This window comes from Nicotiana sylvestris, chromosome 2 (genome assembly GCF_000393655.2).
Source record: "Nicotiana sylvestris chromosome 2, ASM39365v2, whole genome shotgun sequence".
Classification (NCBI taxonomy): Eukaryota; Viridiplantae; Streptophyta; class Magnoliopsida; order Solanales; family Solanaceae; genus Nicotiana; species Nicotiana sylvestris.
This window is the reverse complement of record NC_091058.1, coordinates 73,547,791-73,572,184: the sequence shown is the minus strand read 5'-3', so window position 1 is coordinate 73,572,184 and position 24,394 is coordinate 73,547,791. Positions and strand designations below refer to the sequence as shown.

The 24,394-nt window shown below is 39.7% G+C and overlaps 2 protein-coding genes across 2 annotated transcripts; one reads left to right on the top strand and one right to left on the bottom strand.

Annotated features, from left to right (window-relative positions):
• Positions 1-5,785: 5,785 nt before the first annotated feature.
• Positions 5,786-6,874, top strand: LOC138885077 (uncharacterized). Its single transcript, XM_070165972.1, has 3 exons — positions 5,786-5,950; positions 6,027-6,566; positions 6,680-6,874. The coding sequence occupies exons 1-3, from the start codon at positions 5,786-5,788 to the stop codon at positions 6,872-6,874; spliced, it is 900 nt and encodes a 299-aa protein (XP_070022073.1).
• A 1,823-nt stretch (positions 6,875-8,697) lies between these two features.
• On the bottom strand, positions 8,698-9,417 carry LOC138885076 (uncharacterized). The gene has a single exon (XM_070165971.1). The coding sequence runs from the start codon at positions 9,415-9,417 to the stop codon at positions 8,698-8,700; it is 720 nt and encodes a 239-aa protein (XP_070022072.1).
• Between the last annotated feature and the right edge of the window lie 14,977 nt (positions 9,418-24,394).

The following is a 24,394-nucleotide window of genomic DNA, read 5'->3' as shown; positions in this document are numbered from 1 at the left end:
CGCGAACGCGAAGGCCAAACCTTCAGCCTCACATTCTATCCCTTCGCGAATGCGAGGGTCCACTCACGAGCACGAAGCACAGCTGTCTGTAACATTAACAGCCGATTTTTGCAATTTTTCACAACTTGGAATGATCCGTTTAACCACCCTAAACTCACCCGAGGCCCTAGGGACCTCAACCAAACATGCCAACCTATCCCATAACATCATTCAAACTTGTTCCAACTTTCATAATGCTCAAAACAACATCAAAACACCAAATTTGCATCGGATTCAAGCCTAAGAATTCTAAAATCTACCAAATTCCGCTTTCGATCAAAAAGTCTGTCAAACCACGTCTGAATGACCTAAAAATTTGCACACATATCCCAAATAACACAACGGACCTACTGCAACTCCCAAAATTCCATTCCAACCCCTATATCAAAACCTCACCTATCAACCGAAAAATGCCAAAATTTCAATTTCGCCTATTCGAGCCTAAATCCACTCCGGACCTCCAAAACACATTCTGATCATGCTCCTAAGTCCCAAATCATCCCCCGAATCTATCCGAACCATCAAAATTCATATCTGATCCCTTTCTTACATAAGTCAACATCCGGTTGACTTTTCCAACTTAAACTCACTCAAAGGAGACTAAGTGTCTCAAACCTTACCAAAACCTCTTCGAACCCAAGCCAACCAATCGGATAACACATAGCATAGCTGAACAAGGCAATAATAAGCATAAATGGGAGAAACCGAGTAGTAACTCATGAAATGACCAGCCGGGTCGTTACACTAATTCAGTAAAATACTTCCTTTAAAAACACCATGACTGAAGCATATTCGTGCTTATGTGTCTATATTTAAAATGCAATCACCTCAATGTTGGATGCATCTTAAGTCTTCCGGAACTTGCTTCACTAGATCAAATTCATTCGAGACCAAATGCAATCTCTGAGAGTGATAAAATCCTCTGTAGATAGAAGGTTTGTCCATCAATGTAGAAAGCCCAGCTTTGTCTCGACAAGGAAGCAACTTTAGCCATGGAGTGAGGCTCTCTGTGCAAACAGCCTCACAAGGCAATGTGCAGAGGAGGGGAGAGAGGAAGGGAGAGAGGAGAGAAAGAAGAAAAGGGTGTAACTAAATCCCTTGATTGAAGCCACAAATAATGGATTGGGAGCCTTTTAAGGTGGATTGTATATATTTGGTAAACAAAACTTGTTTATGCTAGGTAATTAGCTAAACATGGACATTAAGGGTAATAAAATTTCAAATAGTGTATAGGTATGAAAAAATCCCTTATAGGAATTTTTACATACTCAAATTCTTGCATTAAGCTCTTAGTATTTTTGGACTTTACAAATACTAGGCCCATTATGAGTCCTGTTACGGTCCAACATATATACATTTTTGGAAATTTTACCTCCTATAGCAAAGTTATGCATCCTATTTATTATAAATAAAAACCTTTTTAATATATTATTTTTTATATTTACCTTTTAGTTTTTATAGCAAAATATATATTTATGGTCATTTCCTACCATTAAACCATTAAATATGCTCTCTAATATTTTTCTCTCTCATTCTTTATATAAAACTACCTCCTTATTAAGCCCTAGTGTATGTTCTTGTCAAACTGATCAAACTAATTTGCTTCATTCTCGGATGGCAACTCTTGCTGATAGTGGCATGATGACGATGATGATGATGATGATAATGATAACTGTCGTTTTTATATTGTTGTAGTTTTCTTGATAGAGTAGCGTGATTATTGTTATTAAAATCTCATATTAAAAGAATTTCTCTTTACCAATTATTTGGAAATAATCACCATTGTTATGCTTCGACCAGAAAACTCAAAATTTCATCTCCAATGGCTGATTCAATAACTCACAGGAGGGTTGCCCGACATCGAAACAAGCCCAATTTGAGAAATCTTTGAAAGAATCAACATTTGTTGATGCAAAAAAAATAAGAAAACTTATGGATGATGATTCACGGGTTAAGGGAAAAGATACTTTTATTTTTATTGTATTCAATGTATCTCATTGTATTCCATTGTATTCAATGTCTTTATTTTTTTCTACTTTTTCAATATATTCACTATATTTAACTGTATTCAATGTAATTATATAATTTTAAAGCTTCACTTTGTTTCGTTGTTTTGTCTAGCAGTATATATTCAATAGTATGTATTCAATGTATTGTAGAATGTATTCATATAAATTTTTTAATTAATATAATTTATGTATTCAGATGTGTATATGTATTCAAATGTATCTGCAGTATGTATTCATATGTTTTGCACTATAGATGACCTGCTATACTTCATGTATTCAATGTATTTGTATGTATTTAACTGTATTCAATGTAATTATATAATTTCAATATATAAATCTATTTGTAAAGATACCACTAAAAAATATTTTACTAAAGATACCACTAAAAAAGAAAGGATGGATTGAATCTCTGAAGATTGCTCTGTTTTTGGGGTATTTTTCGGCTGTGAATCTTTTCTATAACTGGAAATACAAATTTTGTGTGTTATATTGAGTTTGTTGAGTTATATTAGGAGTCTATCGCACTGATTGATTCACTTACCGTTTTTAAACAACTGATGACCTTATTTTTCATAGATTTCTGTTACTGTATTTACGTATACAGCTCGCGAATACATATGAAGACAGTCTATGTTTAGCTGGACTTCCTTGTTTTCCGTCGAGTTTTGCTATTGTATCCATGAATACAGTAGCTTGAATACATCGAATACACTCTATAACAAATGAAAACATAGCTATAGGAAGTTAATAAGTAAATGGCAGCTATAGCAAATTAATAGCCACTAAACAATAGTCATTTCTGAAAATTCCTCTATATTTTTTGCGTAAAATCCTTAGAAAGCATATTTATGGGCGGAAGTGCACAGTGGCTTCTACTTCTTCTTCTTTCTTTTTTTGAAGGCTGAGTGCACAATAGCTGATTTCAGTGGTACCATGTAAAATACAGTCAATTTTAAAAATAATTTTAATGTGTAAATATCCAATGAAGATAAGTTTTTACCTTATAAGAGGAATATAACATCACATGCAATTTGGATTCAGGCCTTCTTGTCTTTATTTACAAATTGGATTAAGCCACTATCCTTTCATACTTACTAAAACCAACAAATAAAAATTCCAGCATAAGCTAGTGTTTAACCAAAAAATGAAATCTTAGTCAAAGCTAGAATTTAGAAGAACATGGGTTACTGATAATCAAAAGAATATATAAAAGGAAGTAATTTAGGTAACAAGAGAGTAATCAAGAGAAAAACAAGTAAACCAAAGTTAATTCCAATAGTGTTTTGTCTCCTTACAATTGATCAGATATCTCCTTTTATAGATATCTTGGAGATATACGTTTTGCCCAAATAATAATGAGGCTATTATGAGTAATTAAATACATTGAATGCTACGTTACATAATCATTACATTCAATACGAATTCTCTAACATATTCCACATTTAATGCCTATTAAATGTCGTATCTTCACTCTTTTCTATTGTCAGATTCATTCCTTTTGATTCTCGGACATAAATGACTTAGATAGGTACGGGCGCACAGTTATTTGAATAACTGTATGTGCCTCTTCCTCTGCCATTTGCTCGTATCTGTTGCAACTCGTGCCTCTTGGCTAGTTGTAATTCTTTGACCATTTGACCAATCTACGTGTCTCGACATGTCACATTTATATTTAAATACAAATTTTTCCAATACAGATAGTCCCCCCACTTTCCATTTATTCATCAGTTGAATATTTGGGAAGTGGATTTCATTAAAAGAGAATTTTTGTCACCATTAATGCTATGACAAAATTGACGCTTCAATTGTTGCTTCCATTTAATGCTCTGTACACGTGTCATTTTTCCATTGGTTCTACAATTTTGCAGCCCTTTTCAAGGCTTTTTTACGGATCCACTATTCACGAAGTGCCAGTTATCATTATTATGGTCCTTCCATCACTGCACTTTTACCTTTGACGGTTGCTTATTAATATAAATATAACTTCTTTCCTTGTCTTTTACCACATAAAGCTTATTGAACGCTTAATTCCTCAAATCTCAGTTCACATCTTCCTCACATTATTCTTCTTCATCATGTCTTCACCAAACCCTAACCCTAGGAGAGTTCCCATTGTAGATACCTTCCCCAATGCCCCCATTAGGCATAGAAGGGGAGGTAGGCTTCGTAGCTTAGGGTCTACTCGTGGTGGTGGTTCGTCTATACTTTCTCCTAGTTCTGGTCCTTCTTCTAGAACCAGAGGTTCCCTTTCTCACAAATCTTCTTCTAGGGATAATGAACTTTCTAAACCATTACGTGAGCCTTTAGTAGAGGAGATAGTCCCTACAAAACTATCTTTTTACCATGATAAGGAATCTCTTAGAAACCAGGTTTCCGCTTTAGATCGTGCTGATGGTTACCCCACTCAAATTACAAAAGTTTTGACTCATGTAGTTCGCAAAGACTGCCATTGGAGTAATGATTTTCCCATTATTATCCCTAACCCAAATCAGAGAATTACTTCTTACTTGACTGGGTTCTCTTTTGTTTATACATACCCTTTCACTTTAGGGTTCAAACCAGCTATTGACCCAGTCATTCTTGAATTTTGCCATTTCTTTAATATCTATTTGGGTCAAATTGGCCCAATCATATGGAAGGTTGTTGCCTGTTTGAGGCATTTAACCAATATGGCTGACGTTTCCTTTACTTTCCCTCACCTGATTCATCTTTACTCCCCTAGGCTTTTCCGTAATGGCGTTTTTACCCTAGTGGCCAGAAGTAAGAGGGTTTTGGCGAGCCCTAAAAATAACAAGGATTGTGGTTGGTATGCCCGGTTTGTTGCTGCCCCCACTGTTGGCTTAGTGGGTGAGGATAACGTTCCCTTCCCTGAGAAGTGGAATTTTGCACGTAAGTCTTTTATCCTTCTCGTGCCTTTTTTCTTCAAGTTTATAAACTTCTCTAATTATGCCCTTTTTTTAGCAACCATGGGAGTTGTGTAGGATATTCCCAATTTTCATGGTTGGGTAGATAAATTGCTGAAGACAGCACCAATAGATGGTAGGTCTTGGAGAACACGTTCTAACCGTTACGGTTGGAAAGTAAAGACTCATGGTAAGAGTTTTTATTTTATCTTTCACGCATATATATATTTTTCTTTATTGCTCTAACTCACATCCTTCTTTTTATTAGGATTTGCTATTCGAGGAGTTACTACTGAAGCAGTTGCGGCCTCGCGTGTCTCTTCGGGAACCCGTACTCCTTCGGGGACCCACATCTCTTTAGAAAGAGCCCGAGAAATTGTCTTGGGTTCTTCTTCTGCGAAAAGGAAAGCTGTTGAAGAGGAAGACTCTGAAGAAGAGGAAGATGGGGGCTACCTAGTGACGAGGCCACGAGCTAGGAGACGCATCGTCTCTGATGACGAAGCTTAAGTTTCCTCTTGTCTTTCTGTTTCTCTTACCGAACCTGCTGAAACCCCGATAATAATTCCTGACGATGACGTCACTCCTCATGATACCCATGAGTCTATTGATCAACTTTTCATCTATGGTTTTGGTAGTGGAGGTTTAGGGCCTATTTTAGATGAAATACCCTTATCTTCTTTTTCAACTCCCGTGCCTGTGATTCCTTCCTTACCAGTCCTAGTTGTTTATGTTCCTTCTTCTATTGTTTTAACTTCTTCTACCGCTCCTCCTTTGACAATTCCCCCTCCTATCGTTCATCATACGGAAGTGGGCTCTTCAAGTAGAAGTGCCTCTATGAGGAGGGTAACTATTGAAGTTCCTGCTGATAGCAGCCTTTTGAGGAAGTTAGGTCAGGCAGATGTATGGATGGAGCCTTTAATAGGCCCAATTGAAAAAGCAAAGTTGGAGAGCCATAGTTCCCTGACTCTAATGAATGATATCGTGCATGCCACTTTGAAGGTATTTTCCTTATCTCCCTTTTTTACTTTGTAAAAAATATTTATCTTTGGGATTCTTATTTCCCTTCCTTTTTTAGGCTAATCTTATCGACACAGAAATGATGAATAGAATCTCCTTCTTGGAGAAGGTAGCACGTGATTCAGAGAAGATAGCACGTGATTCTCAATTGGAGGCGATCAATTGGAAGGAACAATTTGAGAGTGCACAAATTGATATAGAAGATTTACAAGAGAGCAAGAGTACCTTAGAGCAGCAGGTGCGGGCTTTAACTTCAGGGTTAGCGGTTGTAAAAGCTTCCTCAAGCCAAGCAGAAAAAGAAAAAGAACGTCTTGAATCCTCATTCTCAGAGCAACTATCTAAGGCCAGTGAAGAGAATAGAGAGTTGAAGGCTCTTTTGAGTCAAAAAGAAATTTACGATGGGGAGCTCGTGCAAATCTTAACTCAAGCACAAGAAGACCTTCGAGTCTCTGCTGATAAGGTGCGTGCTTTAGAGAGCTCTCATGCCTCTCTTCAAGCTTCTTATAACTCCGTCTTGGCTGAAAATGAAGAGCTAAAGAATGAGATTGCTGATTGGGAAAAGGATTATGAGATCCTTGAAGAAAAATCTGTTGTTGAGGTAAGTTGGGCATTTTTGAATTCATGTCGTGATACCCTAATTGAAGCTGGCCAAGAAACTTCAACTTGGAGTCGGAGTTAGCTAAGATCAATGAAACCATTGAATAAGCTCAGCAAACTCAGGACTTCCCTTCTCCCGTGGTTGAAGCTCTGGTGAATGTTGAAGCTGATACGGGTATCCCAACTCTTTCAAGCCCAAACGAGCCTGTTGCTGCAAGCCAAGTTGAAACCGCATCTGTTGATGCACCTGCCCAAATTGAGCTTGTTGCTATTGATGCTCCTGCTTCAGTTCCACAAACTTCTCAGTGACCAGTTTTAATCATTTGAATGATTTTGTTTTTGTTTTTATTTTGAAAAATTGTAATTAAACCCTTAGCTTTATTTGAGGGTTGGTTTTGGAAACGCAAGTCCCCAAGTCTTTTATGGGGCAATTTGTATAAACAATTTCATAGTTTTATGACTAAGTTCGTACTTAGTCTTCAGTTTTTAAGTATTAAGAAGTTTTTCATGTTATTATCTTAAACTTCTGTCTGCTTTATTCTTACCTTTATTTTTAAGGACTTATAGAATAATTTGCATTTTTGTTTTTCGAAAATGCTTCTGTTAATCTCATGACTAACTAATTTAAACATGAGTTTTATAAAAGAGGGCCCTTTTATATTTCGACACTTAATGAAGAAGACGTCTCAACTTCATAATATTGTTATCATACGATAATAGGAACACACATGTTTCTTTGAAATAGCTTTGACAAGTTTTGAATAATACTTTACATTTATTTGAATTACATCTATAACTTTCTCGTAACTGTTTTTCTTGTAGCAGATTTTTACAAAAGAAGAATAATAGACACGGGGTTTTTCCTTATAACCCATTTTAGTACATAGCCTTTACCCTAACTATAGTGAGGTTTTTCTTTGGCCTTAGCTCGTGGCTCCATCTCGTGACTTTGTGACTTTTACTCTGTACTTGACTCTTTTAGGCTTGATTTTTCCTCAATCTTTTTTGCCTTCTTTATACACATGTCTGTGTATATTATATAGTCCCCCAAGTGTTTGAGTGTTGAAGTATGAAGCCTCGAGCACTTGATATTTTCTCTCATTTGGTCCTTTTCCTGAAAAGGAAAATCATACGAGACTCAGAGGTGTGATTATAGATGAAGACTGCTTAACCTGTTTGAATTTCTATCAGAATAATTGTAACCCTAGGCCAAGAATTTTAGGTTATTCTGTGTGCCTTACAGGTCGTGACTCATCATTTAGTACGGGTTAACTTTTTTCCTATCATCTAAAATCGTTAGTAAAATTTTAACAATTCAAAAATTAAATTTAAAATGGTGATACCTGACCGTGGGTATTCCTTAGAAATAGTATCTCTTTTAATGAACAGCATTCCAATGTGAAGGTAGTATCTTGCCATCCATTGTCTCCAGTTCATATGCTCCCTTTCCTGCAATATCACGAACTCTATAGGGTCCTTTCCATGTTGGACTTAATTTGCCCGCGTTAGCTGCCTTTGTAGATTGAAAAACCTTTTTAAGCACAAAGTCCCCTACTTTGAAGAATCTGAGGCGTGCTTTTCGGTTGTAATATCGTTCTATGACTTGCTTTTTGTGCTGTCATTCTTATTAATGCAACTTCTCTCCTCCCCTCGAGTAAATCTAGATTGACCCGCATCTTCTCATCATTAGATTCTTGTGTCGCCTGTGTGAACCATGTACTTGGTTCCCCTATCTGAACTGGAATTAAAGCCTCAGCTCCATTAACCAATGAAAACAGTGTTTCTCCTGTACTTGTTTTTGCAGTTGTGCGATATGCCCATAAAACTCCAGGTAACACTTCAGGCCAGTTACGTTTTGATTCCTCTAATAGTTTCTTTAAATTATTGATAATAACCTTGTTCGTTGATTCTGCTTGCCCATTACCCACCGGATAATAAGGTGTAGACGTAATCCTTTTAATTTGCCAACTTTGAAAGAATTCTGTGATTTGAGCTCCAATAAATTGAGGGCCATTATCACACACGATCTCCTTTGGTACACCGAATCGGCATATGATATTCCGCCAAATAAAATCTTTGACTTCCTTTTCTCGCACCTGTTTAAATGCTCCTACCTCCACCCATTTAGTAAATTAATCAGTGAGTACGAGCAGAAACTTTACTTGTCCTTTTGCTTGTGGTAATGGACCCACGATATCCATTCCCCATTTCATAAATGGCCATGGCGTAATGACCGGATGTAATAGCTCCGCAGGTCTATGCATATTGTTACCGTACCTTAGACATTTATCATATTTGGCCACGAAACTTTCTGCTTCTTCATCCATTTTAGGCCAGTAATAACCTGCCCTAATTAAGGTTGTTACCAGTGACCTTCCTCCTGCGTGATTCCCGCAATGTCCCTCATGTATTTTTTTCATTACATACTCCATTTGCGAAGGCCCGAGGCATCTTGCTAAGGGACCACCAAACATTTTACGATATAAATTGCCTTGCTTTAAGCAGTACCGAGCAGCCTTCTTTCGAAGCGTATGAGCTTTTTTCTTATCATCAGGGACAGAACAATACTGCAAAAAAGCAACAATCTCGTTCCTCCAATCCCAAGTTAAATTATTAAAATTTACCTCATTCTTAACAGGATCGAGAACTGAATGAAATAAATGTATAACTGAGGTGTTTGCATCACTTGCCACATAAGCTGCAGATGTGATATTAGCTAGGGCGTTCGCTTCAACATTTTCATCCCTTGGTATTTGTATAACTTTCCAGGTTTGAAATTGCGTTATCAATTCTTGTACCTTTTCTAAGTATTGTTGTATCCTTGCTTTCCTAGCTGTATAAGTCCTCAGCATTTGATTAACCACGAGTGGCGAATCACTCTTGATTATAATCTGATTTATGCCAAGCTCTCGTGCCAATTCTAGACTTGCAATCACAGCCTCATACTCCACTTCATTGTTAGTTATGGAGTGACATTTAATAGCTTGTCGAATGGTTTCACTCGTATGTGGTATAATCCCTAAACCTACACCTTTTACATTAGATGAGCCATCAGTGAATAAAGTCCAAGTTCCCGGGTTAGCTCCATTGAATACCTGTAATTCTTTTTCTGCTTCTAATTGCATCCCCTGGCTAAAATCAGTCACGAAATCAGCTAACACTTGTGATTTTATAGCAGTTCTAGGTTGGTATGTGATTTCGTATTCACTTAACTCTATTGCTCACTTAGCTAACCTACCTGATAACTCATGCTTATGTAATATATTACATAAAGGGTAGGCAGTTACTACAGCGATAGGATAACACTAAAAGTAAGGTTTTAACTTTCTAGATGTCATGATTAATGCAAGTGCAAGTTTTTCTAACTGAGGATAACGTGTCTCCGCATCTAACAAAGATTTACTAACATAATAGATAGGGGATTGTTTACCTTGTTCTTCTCGGACCAAAACAGCGCTTATCGCAACTTCCGAAACAGTAAGATAAATGAGTAGTCTTTCCCCAGCCTTTGGTTTTGCCAGCAAAGGTGGATTTGATAAGTACCTTTTCAAATTCCTGAGTGCCTGTTGACATTCCTCATTCCATTCAAAATGATCCTACTTCTTAAGGGCTGAGAAGAATTTAAAACACTTCTCTGATGATTTAGAAATGAATCTTCCCAAGGCTGCAACTCTCCCTGTTAATCTTTGAACTTCTTTCTTGTTTGAAAGTATATCAAATATTTCTTCAATGGCCTTAATCTGTGCAGGATTCACTTCAATACCACGGTTAGAAACAAGAAAACCCAAAAACTTACCTGATGCAATGCCAAATGAACATTTTTTGGGATTTAACTTCATATTAAATTTGCGCTAAATTGAAAATGTGTTAGATAAGTGTGATATGTGATCTTTTGAATACTGAGTTTTAACAAGCATATCATCTATATATACCTCCATAGTCTTTCCTAAATGCTCTTGAAACATTTTGGTAACTAACCTCTGATACGTTGCACCTGCATTCTTTAGACCAAAGGGCATTACTTTATAATAGTAAGTCCCCTTGTCTGTTATGAATGAAGTTTTTTCTTCATCCCCCAGATCCATTTTAATCTGATTATAACCTGAATATGCATCTAAAAAAAACTTAATAGTTCGTGACCTGCAGTTGCATCAATCAATTGATCTATGTGTGGTAGTGGAAAAGAATCTTTAGTGCAGGCTTTATTAAGATCTGTGTAATCTACACAAACCCGCCACTTATTGTTCTTCTTTGGAACTACAACAGTGTTATCTAACCAGTTAGGATACTTTACCTCACGAATGGAACCAATTTTTAGCAATTTTTGGACTTCTTCTTGAATCATCTGATTCTTGAAAGTTCCTTGCTTTCTTTTCTTTTGTTTGACGGAGGGTATGATAGATCTTCATTTAGTTTATGAGTCATCACCTCCGGTGGTATTCCTGTCATGTCAGAGTGGGACCAAGCAAAGCAGTCCACGTTAGTTTTCAAAAATTCAATTAATTTACCTCTTATACCTTGGCTAAGATTGGCTCCAACATAGACTTTGTTATCAGGCCATTGAGCAAATAACTCGACAGGCTCTAATTCCTCTATTGTTGTTTTGATACTTTCATTCTTTTCTGGTTCTTGAATGGTATCAGGCCTTGAATCTACATCTATTTACCCTTGTTCAGTTGAGGTTTGTGTTGTGGTGTCATCAACTACCTTCTATGATTGCTATTTACCTTCATTTCTCGTTCTTGTATTTGCAACAGAGTTGATAGCCCTGGCTGTATGTTGATCTCCACAAATTTGACAAATTCCCCATGGCGATGGAAATTTAATAACTTGATGCAAGGTTGAAGGAACAGCATCCATTTCGTGGATCCATGGTCTCCCAAGAATCATGTTGTAAGCCATCTCCATATCTACCACCTGCAACTTTGTATCTTTGACGACTCCTTCAGCAAATGTGGTGAGTGTTACCTCTCCTTTTGTGAGGACACTAAAATTATCAAATCCAGATAGAGTATGTGCCTTTGGTATCACTTTATCTTCAGCTTGCATCTCACGTAATACTCTTAGCAAAATAATGTTCACGGAACTACCTGGATCAATCAAAACTCATTTCACATTAGTATCATGTACAATTAAAGATATTACCAGTGCGTCGTTATGAGGGGTTAATGCGCCATCTGCATCTGCGTCATTGAATGTAATGTTGTCTTCCTCTAAAACATGTCGCACCTGTTTCCCTTGGGTAATTGTTTCTTTGGAAATTTTGTTAGCTACAGTATATGATATACCATTGACGTCTTCACCCCCACTTATAACGTTGACGGTTCTTTTGGGAGAAGGTGGTTTTGGAGGCTCCTGCGTGTTCTTCATGTAAGCTTGCTTGCCTTTCTCACTGAACAACTCAGTACGATATCCTTATTTTAATAAATGATCAACTTCACTTTGTAAAAATCTGCAATCTGCTGTTTTATGTCCGTGGTCTTTATGAAACTCGCACCAATGGTCAGGGTTGCGCCTGTTTGGATTCGATCTCATTTCCTTTGGCCATCGAACCTCATCTCACATGCTTCTCAAAACAGCTACGAGCTCGGAGGTGCTGACGTTGAAGTTGTAACCACCGAATCTCGCTTTTAAATTTCTATCATCATCTCGTGACTCATAGTTGTTTCGCTCGTTCCTGAATCTTGATGAAGCACCTGATTCTCTATTTCTTGATCTGTGATCGTACCTTTGATTATCCTGCTTTGACCATGTGTCCCTTCCCGCAGGCCCCATGTAAGGCTTGTACCTGTTCTTACCGGATATTTTTTCGGTCTACGCACGTCTCGAACATACCTTTTCTTCTTTTTAAAATTGAGGAACAGTATCTTCCTCAATCCTCAGCTTCATATTATACCTGTTATAAACACCATTCCACGTTATAGCTGGGAATTCTCGAAGGCTTTCCTTGAGTCTCCTCGTAGCTTCCAAGCTTTTTTCATTCAAATTACTTGTGAAAGCTATAACTGCCCAGTTGTCAGGTACACGTGGCAATGTCATTCTTTCACGTTGAAATCTGTCCACGAATTCTCTAAGCAGTTCTGAGTCTCCTTGCTTGATTTTGAAGATATCTTCCATTCTTTTCTCTACTTTTTGAGCTCCCGAGTGTGCTTTGATGAAAGAATCTACAAGCTCAGCAAAGGAATTTATAGAATTTTCGGGTAAAAGAGAATACCATGTTAGCGCTCCTTTGGTGAGCGTTTCACCAAATTTTTTGACTAATACTGATTCAATCTCCTACTTAGACAAATCGTTGCCTTTTACGCCCGTTGTGAATGTAGTCACGTGATCTCATGGGTCTGTTGCTCCATCATATTTTGGAATATCAAACATTTTGAACTTTTTTGGAATTGGGAGTGGAGCAGCACTTGGCTTCCAGGGTTTTTGCGAATATCTATCCATATCTACTCCTTTGATTATGGGCGGAACCCCGGGTATTTGCTTTATGGGCTCACTTTGCTCCTTGAGCTGTTTCTGCAAGGTTAGTAATAAATTTTGTAAATCAGAATTAATTACATTACCTGGTTCTCTCTCCTGTGATTCAGTGGGAGTTCCACCGGCTCCTGAGTTAACAAGCCCGGAACGAGGGTTTTCCAAAGTGTTATTATTTTGAGTAGGTGTGGGTGTTGCAGCAGGTAACTGGTTAACAAGTGCCTCAACAGCTTTGTTGACCTGAGCAGCAATTAATTTCTGCAAAGCTTCATCAACAGCTTAAGCATTTTCAAATTGAGCATGCTCGTTTATTTGAGACCCATCAGGAGTACCCTCACGAGATTATCGTGGAGAGTCACGTTGAGTAGGAACTTGAGTGTTAAAATTATGTGGATCTCCCTGATTTTGTTGGTTCTCTTGGTTTGCTTGAGTGTTGTCATTGTTGTTCGACATAATTGATGCAACAAGGAAAGTTAAGTGAAAAGAAAATAGATTGTCAGTTTTTCGGTAACAGAACCAATTTGTTTAACCAAAAAATGAAATTTTAGTCAAAGCTAGAATTTAGAAGAACACGGGTTACTGATAATCAAAAGAATGTATAAAAGGAAATAATTTAGGTAGTAAGAGAGTAATCAAGAGAAAAACAAGTAAACCAAAGTTTATTCCAGTAGTGTTTCGTCTCCTTACAATTGATCAGATATCTCCCTTTTATAGATATCTTGGAGATATACGTTTTGCCCAAATCATAATGAGGCTATTATGAGTAATTAAAGACATTGAATGCTACGTGACATAATCATTACATTCAATACAAATTCTCTAACGTATTCCATATTTAATGCCTATTAAATGCCGTATTTGCACTCTTTTCTATTGTCAGATTCATTTCTTTTGATTCTCGGACATAAATGACTTAGATAGGTACGGGCGCTGAGTTATTTGAATAATTGCCCGTGCCTCTTCCTCTGCCATTTGCTCGTATCTGTTGCAACTCGTGCCTCTTGGCTAGCTGTAATTCTTTGACCATTTGACCAATCTACGTGTCTCGACACGCCACCTTTATATTTAAATATAATTTTTCCCAATACAGCTAGCTATTTAATATATAGCAGCGACTTGGTTCTAATCTTGAATCGACTTTGTAAAATTTCTCCTCCTCAAGCTTCGAATCACATAAATATACCTATTGGGAAGAGTCAGAACACGATCATCTCCCAGCTCAAATAGAATGTCGTCGGGTTGCAAGCCCATTGGCTATTTAGCATTGTTTTGACGAATTTCAAGCTTTTTCAGGCTTAATAATACATAGCATTTAGGGGTTACGTACATGGATAGGGTTGATGCGGTCAGGGCTTTTGTATCTATACCCAGTTTTAGGATTACAATTAAACCTATACCTAGTTTGTAAAAAAAAAAAATCAAATGTACCCACTTTACGATCAACTTTAGAATTATTGAGTCTGAAGTTTAAAAAAAATTAGCTGAAGTGAAAAATTATACTTCAGATGCACATAAGGCCAAATAGGTCTGAAGTGCAACCAATGGTTTCATACACTTAAGTAGGGGTATATATAGGCCGCGTTGGTTCGGGTTTTGCAATTACCAAACCAAATCAATAAAACTCGGGTTTTTCAATCTCAGTTTTTCTCAGATTTTCGGGTTATTCAGGGCTTTTTGGGATTTTTTTCAGGTAAAATCTTCGTAGCACAAAACATATAACTTGTACTTAAAATATTTCTTTAATCCTAGTAAGATACAACTATATAAGGTATTTTTCAAGAAAATAATACAAAATATAAGATGTGTCATGGCATTATCCTAAAATATTCAACGATAAAGACAATAAAAATATGTAATATAAATATTGTAAAATTAAAAAGCCATAATAAAAATAAACATAATCTAAAAGTACTAAGTCATGCTAAAATAAGTAGACTAATAAGGGAGTATTAATTACATGACTAAACGCTAAAGAAAAAATAAATAGGTTATGCATTTTTATCTAAATCATTGCAAAACAAAAAATAGATATTCAATACATTGGCGTTCCTAGTATTGAATCGAATGTCTTTTGTTAGCATTAGTATTGATTTGATTTGGGTTTGGGATTTTGTTTGCATTATTTAAGTTACAAATATTAATGGTTATAAAACTTATTTGAACATTCAAAAGTTCTATGTCACGACCCGGATTTTCCGCCCTGGGGAGTCATGATGGCGTCTACTAATGTGAGCTAGGCAAGCCGACTGTTTGAACAAATTATCTTTTTATATTCTTTAAAATTATGAAGCAATAACATGTAGACAGCGGAATTTACAATAAGCGGAAGAAATGCAATAAACTATCTGAATATGTATCCAATACAACTACTTAAGCATCGACTACCCAGACTGGTGTCACAGTTTCACAGACGGTCTAAGAATACTACATACAAAGTCTGAAAGATAAAAGGTACACTATTTCTGAAATAAGTAAAGAAAACAGGATAAAGGAAAGATAAGAGGTGATGTCAAGGCCCAGCGGACGTTTGCAGGACTACCTCAGGTCGCCTGTGTAGACTGAAGACAGCACCCTCACTACGGTCCAAGCGCTCCGATATCAGTATCTACATACAGTGCAGAGTGTAGTATCAGTACAACTGACCCCATATGCTAGTAAGTGCCTAGCCTAACCTTGGCAAAGTAGTAATGAGGCTAGGACCAGACTACCAAATAAACATGTGCAGTTAAATCATATACAACGGAAATAGAAGCAGATAATTACAATAAAAATTGGGTGGGAGAAACATGTTGCAGGGAGTAACAAGTAACAACAGAACGACAGTATAGAAACATAAGGAATGACATAAATCAATTACAAGCAAAAATAAGGAAATAGAAGAAACAGGCACACACGTAATACCGTTGTAGGCATGCAACCCGATCCCATTTCATATATTACCGTTGCAAGCGTGCAACCCGCTCCCATCTCACATATTGTCGTTGCAGGCGTGCAGCCTGCCCCCATTTCACATATTACTGTTGCAGGCGTGCAGCTCGCTCCCATTTCACATATTACCATTGCAAGCATGCAACCTGCTCCCATTTCACATATTACCATTGTAGGCGTGCACCCCGCTCTCATTTCACATATTACCGTTGCAGGTGTACAACCCGCTCCCATTTCTTTTGTCAACACCAATAAAAAAATGTCCCGGCAAGGGATCAATAATTTCAAACAAACATCCCGGCAAGGGAACAATAATATGACAATAACATCCCGGCAAGGGAACAATAATGATAATAATATCCCGGCAAGGGAACAATAATGATAATAACATCTTGGCAAGGGAACAATAATGATAATAACATGTGAAGCGCAATAAACCACAACGGAGTTATAGCAATTACAATACACGACTCACGGGCATGCTTGATACTGACGTATAGATACTCGTCACCATGCCTATACGTCGTACTTCACAATTAACACGTAGAAAATAAGACACGACTCCTAATCTCATAAGCTAAGGTTAGACCAAACACTTACCTCAATGCCACTAACATAATTCAAGTCTCTATTATCGCTTTACCTCTTGATTCCACCACCAATTAGCTCGTATCTAGCCACAAGTTACTTAATTACATCAATAAACGTTAAATGAATCAATGCTAATCCATGAAAATAAGTTTTCCAAAGTTTTACCCAAAAAGTCAAAAAATTGCCTCAAGCCCACATGGTCAAAACCCGAGGTTCAAACCAAAAACCGATTATTCATTCCCCCACGAACCCAAATATATAATTTGTTTTGAAATTGGACCTCCAATCGAGGTCCAAATCCCCAATTTTTGAAAATCCTAGGTTCTACCCAAAACACCCAATTTCCCCCTTGAAAATCATTGGTTTTGAGTTAAAATCATGTGAAAAGGTGTTAAAGATTGAAGAAAACTAGTTAGAAACGACTTACAATCGATTTGGGAGAGAAGTTATCTTTGAAAAATCGCCCAAGAGTGTTTTGGTTTTGAAAGAGTGTGAAAAATGAAAGATTTTCGGCTAAGTTATAAAATTGTAGGTCGCAGATGTCACAATTATGACCAAGGTTTGCAATTGCGAACCCATACTTCTGCTAAGCTTGCATTTACGAAGCGACCTTTGCATTTGCGAAGTCGCTTTTGCGAACAATATGTAGCATTTGCGACGATTGACCAAAAGGGGAAACATCGCATTTGCGATAAATTCCTCACATTTGCGAGGTAGGCTAGCCTAGGCTATTTTCCTATTTGCGACATAGCCTTCGCATTTGCGAGCCAGGATTCACAAATGCGAAGCATGCAGGCCTGCAATAGAGCAGCTGAAACCTGCAATTTCCCAAGTCCAAAATCCATCTCGTGGCCTATCCAAAACTCATCCGAGCTCTCGGGGCTCCAAACCAAACATGCACACCAACCTAAAAACATCATACGGACTTGCTCGTGCATTCAAATCACTAAAATAACATCAACAACTATGAATTTAGCATCAAAATCATGAAATTTCTTAAGAACTTCAATTTTTTCCAATTTTCTCAAATACGGTGCGATTCATACCATTTCAAGTCCGTTTCTTACCAAATTTCATAGACTCATCTAAAATCACATAAAAGACCTGTTCCGGGCTCCGGAACTAAAATATGGGTCTGATACCAGAAAACTTTAAACACATTTCACTTTCAAAAACTCATAAATATTCCAGAAAATAATTTTTTTTAAAAAAATTATTTTTCGGGCTTGGGACCTCCAAATTTGATTCCGAGCATACGCCCAAGTCCCATATTTTCCTATGGGCCCTTCGGGACCGTCAAATCACGGGTCCGGATCCATTTATCTAAAATGTTGACCGAAGTCAACTTAAATTTATTTTAAAGTCAAAATTCATTATTTTTCACAGATTTTCACATATTGGCTTTCCGGCTACACGCCCGGACTGCGCATGCAAATAGAGGTGATGCAGAAAGACATTTTTAAGGCCTTAGAACGTAGAATTCATTTCTAAAACAAGTGATGACCTTTTGGATCATCACATTCTTCACCTCTAAAACAACTGTTCATCCTCGAACGGACATAAGAAAGAAGTACCTAAGTCGGGGAAAAGATAGGGATAACGGCTCCGCATATCGGACTCGGACTCCCAGGTCGATGCCTCAGCAGGCTGACCTCTCCACTGAACACGAACAGAAGGGAAACTCTTCGATCTCAACTCACGAACCTGCCGGTCTAGAATAGCTACCGGCTCGTCCTCATAGGACAAGTCTTTGTCCAACTGGACAGTGCTAAAATCTAACACGTGGGATGGATCGTCGTGATACTTCCGAAGCATGGACACATAAAACACTGGATGCACGGCAGATAAACTCGGCGGCAACGCAAGTCTGTAAGCTACCTCTCCCACTCGATCAAGAATCTCAAACGGGCCAATGAACCTAGGGCTAAGCTTGCCCTTCTTCCCAAATCTCATCACGCCCTTCATAGGCAACACTCGAAGCAACACCGCTCACCGACCATGAAAGCCAAATCACGAATCTTGCGGTTGGCATAACTCTTTTGCCTGGACTGAGCTGTACGAAGCCTATCCTGAATAATACTGACCTTGTCCAGGGCATCCTGAACCAGATCTGTACCCAACAACCGAGCCTCTCCCGGCTCGAACCATCCAACCGGCGATCGAAACCGCCTACCATACAAAGCCTCATAAGGAGCCATTTGGATACTCGACTGGTAGTTGTTATTGTAGGCAAACTATGCTAAAGGCAAAAACTGATCCCACGAGCCTCCAAAGTCAATGACACAAGCTCGGAGCATATCCTCCAAAATCTGAATAGTCCGCTCGAACTGCCCGTCTGTCTGAGGATGGAACGTTGTGCTCAACTCAACCTGTGTGCCCAACTCTCGCTGAATTGCCCCCCAAAAACATGAGGTAAACTATGTACCTCGGTCTGAAATGATAGACACGGGCACATCATGAAGACGAACAATCTCCCGGATATAGATCTCAGCTAACCTCTCGGATGAATAGGAGACTACCATAGGAATGAAATGCGCTGACTTGGTTAGCCTATCAATAATGACCCACACTGCGTCGAACTTCCTCCGAGTTTGTGGGTGTCCAACAACGAAATCCATAGCAATCCGCTCCCACTTCCACTCGGGAAGTTCAATCCTCTGAAACAAACCACCAGGTCTTTGATGCTCGTACTTAACCTGCTGACAATTCAAACACCGAGCCACATACGCAATGATATCCTTCTTCAGCCTCCTCCACCAATAATGCTGCCTTAAATCCTGGTACATCTTCGCGGGGCCGGGATGAATAGAGTACCGGGAACTATAGGCCTCTTCTAAAATCAACTCTCGGAGCTCATCCACATTAGGCACACAAACTCGACCCTGCAACCTCAAAACCCCATCATCTCCTAAAGTGACCTGCTTGGCACCTCCGTGCTGCACCATGTCTCTGAGGACACACAAATGAGGATCATCATACTGTCGATCTCGGATACGCTTTAATAAAGAAAAATGAGCGACTGTGCAAGCTAACACATGGCTCGGCTCAGAAACATCCAACCTCACAAACTAATTGGTCAAATTTTGAACATCCAAAGCAAGCGGTCTCTCACCAACTGGAATATAAGCAAGACTGCCCATACTGGCTGACTTCCTACTTAAAGAATCGGCCACCACATTGGCCTTTCCCGGATGATAAAAGATGGTGATATCATAGTCCTTTAATAGCTCCAACCACCTTCTCTGCCTCAAATTTAGCTCCTTCTGCTTGAACAAATACTATAGACTCTTGTGATCCGTGAACACCTCACATGCCACACCATACAGATAATGTCTCCAAATCTTCAACGTGTGAACAATGGCTGCCAACTCTAAATCATGAACCAGATAGTTCTTCTCATGAATATTCAACTACCGCGAAGCATAAGCAATGACCTTGTCATCCTACATCAACACCGCACCAAGTCCAATACGAGATGCATCACAATAAACTGTATAAGGCCCTAAACCTGTGGGCAAAACCAACACTGGTGTTATAGTTAAAGTTGTCTTGAGCTTCTGAAATCTCACCTCACACTCGTCCGACCACCTAAACTGGGCACCCTTCTGGATCGACCTGGTCATCGGGGCTGCAATAGACAAAAACCCCTCCACAAACCGGCGATAGTAGCCTGCCAAACCCAAGAAACTCTGGATCTCTATAGTTAACGCTGTTCTAGGCCAGTTCTTGACTGCCTCGATCTTTTTCGGATCAACCTGAATACCCTCTGCTAATACAACATGACCCAAGAATGCAACTGAACTCAACCAGAACTCGCACTTCGAAAACTTAGTATACAACTGACTATCCCTCAAAGTCTGAAGAATCACTCTAAGATGCTGCTCATGCTCCTCCCGGCTACGGGAATAGATCAAAATATCATCAATGAAGATTATCACGAACTAATCCAAGTAAGTCCTGAACACATGGTTCATCAAATCCACAAAAGTTGTTGGGGCATTTGTCAATCCGAATGACATCACCAGAAACTCATAATGCCCATACCGAGTACGGAAAGCTGTCTTAAGGACATCGGATGCCCTAATCCTCAACTGATGGTAGCCAGACCTCAAGTCAATCTTCGAAAATACCTTGGCACCCTGAAGCTAATCAAACAAATCATCAATCCTCGGCAATGGATACTTATTCTTGATTGCAACCTTGTTCAACTATCGGTAATCAATACACATTCTTATCGATCTGTCCTTCTTCTTAACAAACAACACTAGCGCACCCCAAGGCGAAACGCTAGGTTTAATGAAACCTTTTTCAAGCAAGTGTTGCAACTACTCTTTCAACTCAGGCAGGGCCATACGATACGGCGAGATAGAAATGGGCTAAGTGTCCGGTGCCAAATCAATGCAAAAGTCAATATCCCTGTCGGGTGGCATACCCAGCAGGTCTGAAGGAAATACCTCAGGAAACTCACGAACAACAAGCACAGAATCAATAGAAGGAACCTCGGAACTAGAATCACGAACATATGCCAAATAGGGCAAACACCCCTTCTCGACCATACGCCGAGCCTTTACATAAGAGATGACATTGCGGTTAGAATAACTAGGAGTCCCTCTCCACTCTAAACGAGGTAAACCCGGCAAGGCTAAGTTCACAGACTTGGCATTATAGTCCAAGATAGCATGGTAAGGTGATAACTAGTCCATCCCCAATATGACATCAAAATCCACCATTTCCAGTAGAAGCAAATCTACACGAGTCTCAAGACCCCCAATCACAACTATACATGAACGATGGACTCGATCTACCACAATAGAATCACCCACTGGTGTAGACACATAAATAGGAGCACTCAAATAATCACTAGGCATGACCAGATACGGTGTAAAATAAGATGACACATAGGAATATGTAGACCCTAGATCAAATAGAACTAAAGCATCTCTGCTACAAACCAGAACGGTACCTGTGATAACTGCATCAGAAGCCTCAGCCTCAGGCCTGGCTGAAAGAGCATAACATCAGGGCTGGGCCCCACCACCTTGAACTACATCTCTAGGACGGCCTGCTGCTGGTTGGACTCCACCTCTAGTGGCCTTAGCTCCACCTATAATACCTCTACCTCCACCTCTAGCACCTCTACCCCCACCTCTAGCTGGCTGGAAGGGCTGTGGAACACTCGGTGCCTGAACCATGGCACGAGAACCCTAATGCTGAGAGTTGCTCGATGCTCGAGGGCAATACCTAGCAATGTGCCTCGTGTCGCCATAAGTAAAACAAGCCCTCGGCTGCTGGGACTGACAACCCTAGAAACTCTAAAGTGGCGGTACACTAATAAGAGTTGATGGTGCACTGTAGGTCTGTTGATAAGAATACTATATATGAGAACCAGGGCCACTTGAAGCTCCGCAAGAAACCTGAAGTACTGACTGAAATGGCCTACGAGGATGGCCTCTACCATACGAATCCTTGCCTCCAGACGAGGTACCACTGAATCTGCCTGAATTATGAGGCCTCTTGTCAGATCCCTGACCACCTCCCTGAGATAGAACCATCTCAACTCTCCTGGCCACATTGGCCGCCTCTTGAAAAGAAATCTCACTCCCTGTCTCCTTAGCCATCTGAAGTCGAATAGGCTGGATAAGTCCCTCAATGAACCTCCTCACCCCTCTCTCTATCTCTCTCTCTCTCTCGGTGGGGAGTATGATAAGAGCATGATGAGACAAGTTGATGAATTTGGTCTCATACTGAATAACGGTCATAGAACCTTGCTGGAGATGCTCAAACTGCCTCTGATAGATTTCTCTGAGTGATAGGGAGAAACTTTTCCAGAAATAGCTAAGTAAACTGCTCTCAAGTCAAAGTTGGTGATCCGACTGGTCTAGCCTAACAATAGTCTCTCCACCAAGTCTTGGCAGACCCAGATAAGTGAAAAGTAGCAAAATCGACCACATTGGTCTCCACTATCCCCATGTTCCTGAGAACCTCATGACAGTTGTCTAGATAATCCTGGGGATCCTCAAAAGATGCACCGTTAAAAGTAGCAGTGAAGAGCTTGGTAAACCTATCCAATCTCCACAAAGCATCGGCAGACGTAGCTGCTCCATCACTGGTCTGAGCTACCACAACCGGCTGAACTGCTCCAACTAGCTGAGCTACTGGAGTCTAAAACTGGGGAGCCACCTGCTCTGGAGTGCAAATAACAGGAGTCTGGGCTCCTCCTCCATCCTGAGAGATGGCTGGGGCTACAGGAAGCAAGCCTGCACGGGTGACACTCTCCATAAGGCCCACTACACGGACCAGAGTATCCTGGAGTACTGGGGGTAGCAATGAACCCCTCTGGGACCTGAGCTGGGCCAACCGGGACTGTCTAGAACCTCATCATAAAAGTTAACCTAAGGCTCCGCCGCTGGTGCCGCTACTCTAGGCTGAGCTCTGCCCCTACCTCGGCCTCGCCCTCTACCCCTCGTGGGATCTGATGTTGGGGGCTCGAGTTGTGGGTCGGTGGATGGGGAAGCACGTGTTCTTTTCATCTGCGAAAGAATAGAGTAAAAATTCAATTAGCATTGAGAAACCAAACCGCACGACATGAAGGAATAAATGTGAAGTTTTTCCTAATTCTGTAGCCTCTGGGATAAATATAGACGTCTCTGTACCAATCCCTCGGACTCTACTAAGCTTGTCTGTGAACTATGAGACCCATGTAACCTAAAGCTCTGATACCAACTTGTCATGACCCAGATTTCCGGCACTCGGGAGTCGTGATGGCGCCTACTAATGTGAGCTAGGCAAGCCGACTATTTGAACAAATTATCTTTTTATATTCTTTAACAATTATAAAGCAATAACATGTAGACAACAGAATTTACAATAAGCAGAAGAAATGCAATAAACTATCTGAATATGTATCCAATACAACTGCTGGAGCATCGACTACCCAGAACTGGTGTCACAGTTTCACAGACGGTCTAAGAATACTACATACAAAGTCTGAAAGAAAAAGGATACACTGTTTCTGAAATAAGTAAAGGAAACAGGATAAAGGAAAGATGGGAGGTGACGCCAAAGCTCGTGGACGTCTGCAGGAGTACCTCGAGTCGCATGAGTGGACTGAAGACAGCACCCTCACTGCGATCCAAGCGCTCTGATATCAGTATCTGCACACAGTGCAGAGTGTAGTATCAGCACAACCGACCCCATGTGCTGGTAAGTGCCTAGCCTAACCTCCGCGAAGTAGTGGCGAGGCTAGGACCAGACTACCAAATAAACTTGCACAGTTAAATCATATACAGCGGAAATAGAAGCAGATAATTACAATTAAAATTAGGCGGGGGAAACATGTTGCGGGGAGTAACAGGTAACAACAGAATGACAGTAGAGAAACATAAGGAATGCCATAAATCAATTACCAGCAAAAATATGGAAATAGAAGAAACAGGCACACACGTAATACCGTTGTAGGCGTGCGACCCGATCCCATTTCATATATTACCGTTGCAGGCGTGCAACCTGCTCCCATTTCACATATTATCATTGCAGGCGTGCAACCCGCTCCCATTTCACATATTACCGTTGTAGGTGTGCAGCCGCTACCATTTCACATATTACCATTGCAGGCATGCAACCCGCTCCCATTTCACATATTACCGTTGCAGGCGTGCAACCCGCTCTCATTTTACATATTACCGTTGCAGGCGCGCTACCCGCTCCCATTTCTTTTGTCAACACCAATAAAAAAAAGGTCCCGGCAAGGGAACAATAATATGACAATAACATCCCGGCAAGGGAACAATAATTATAATAATATCCCGGCAACAGAACAATAATGATAATAACATTCCG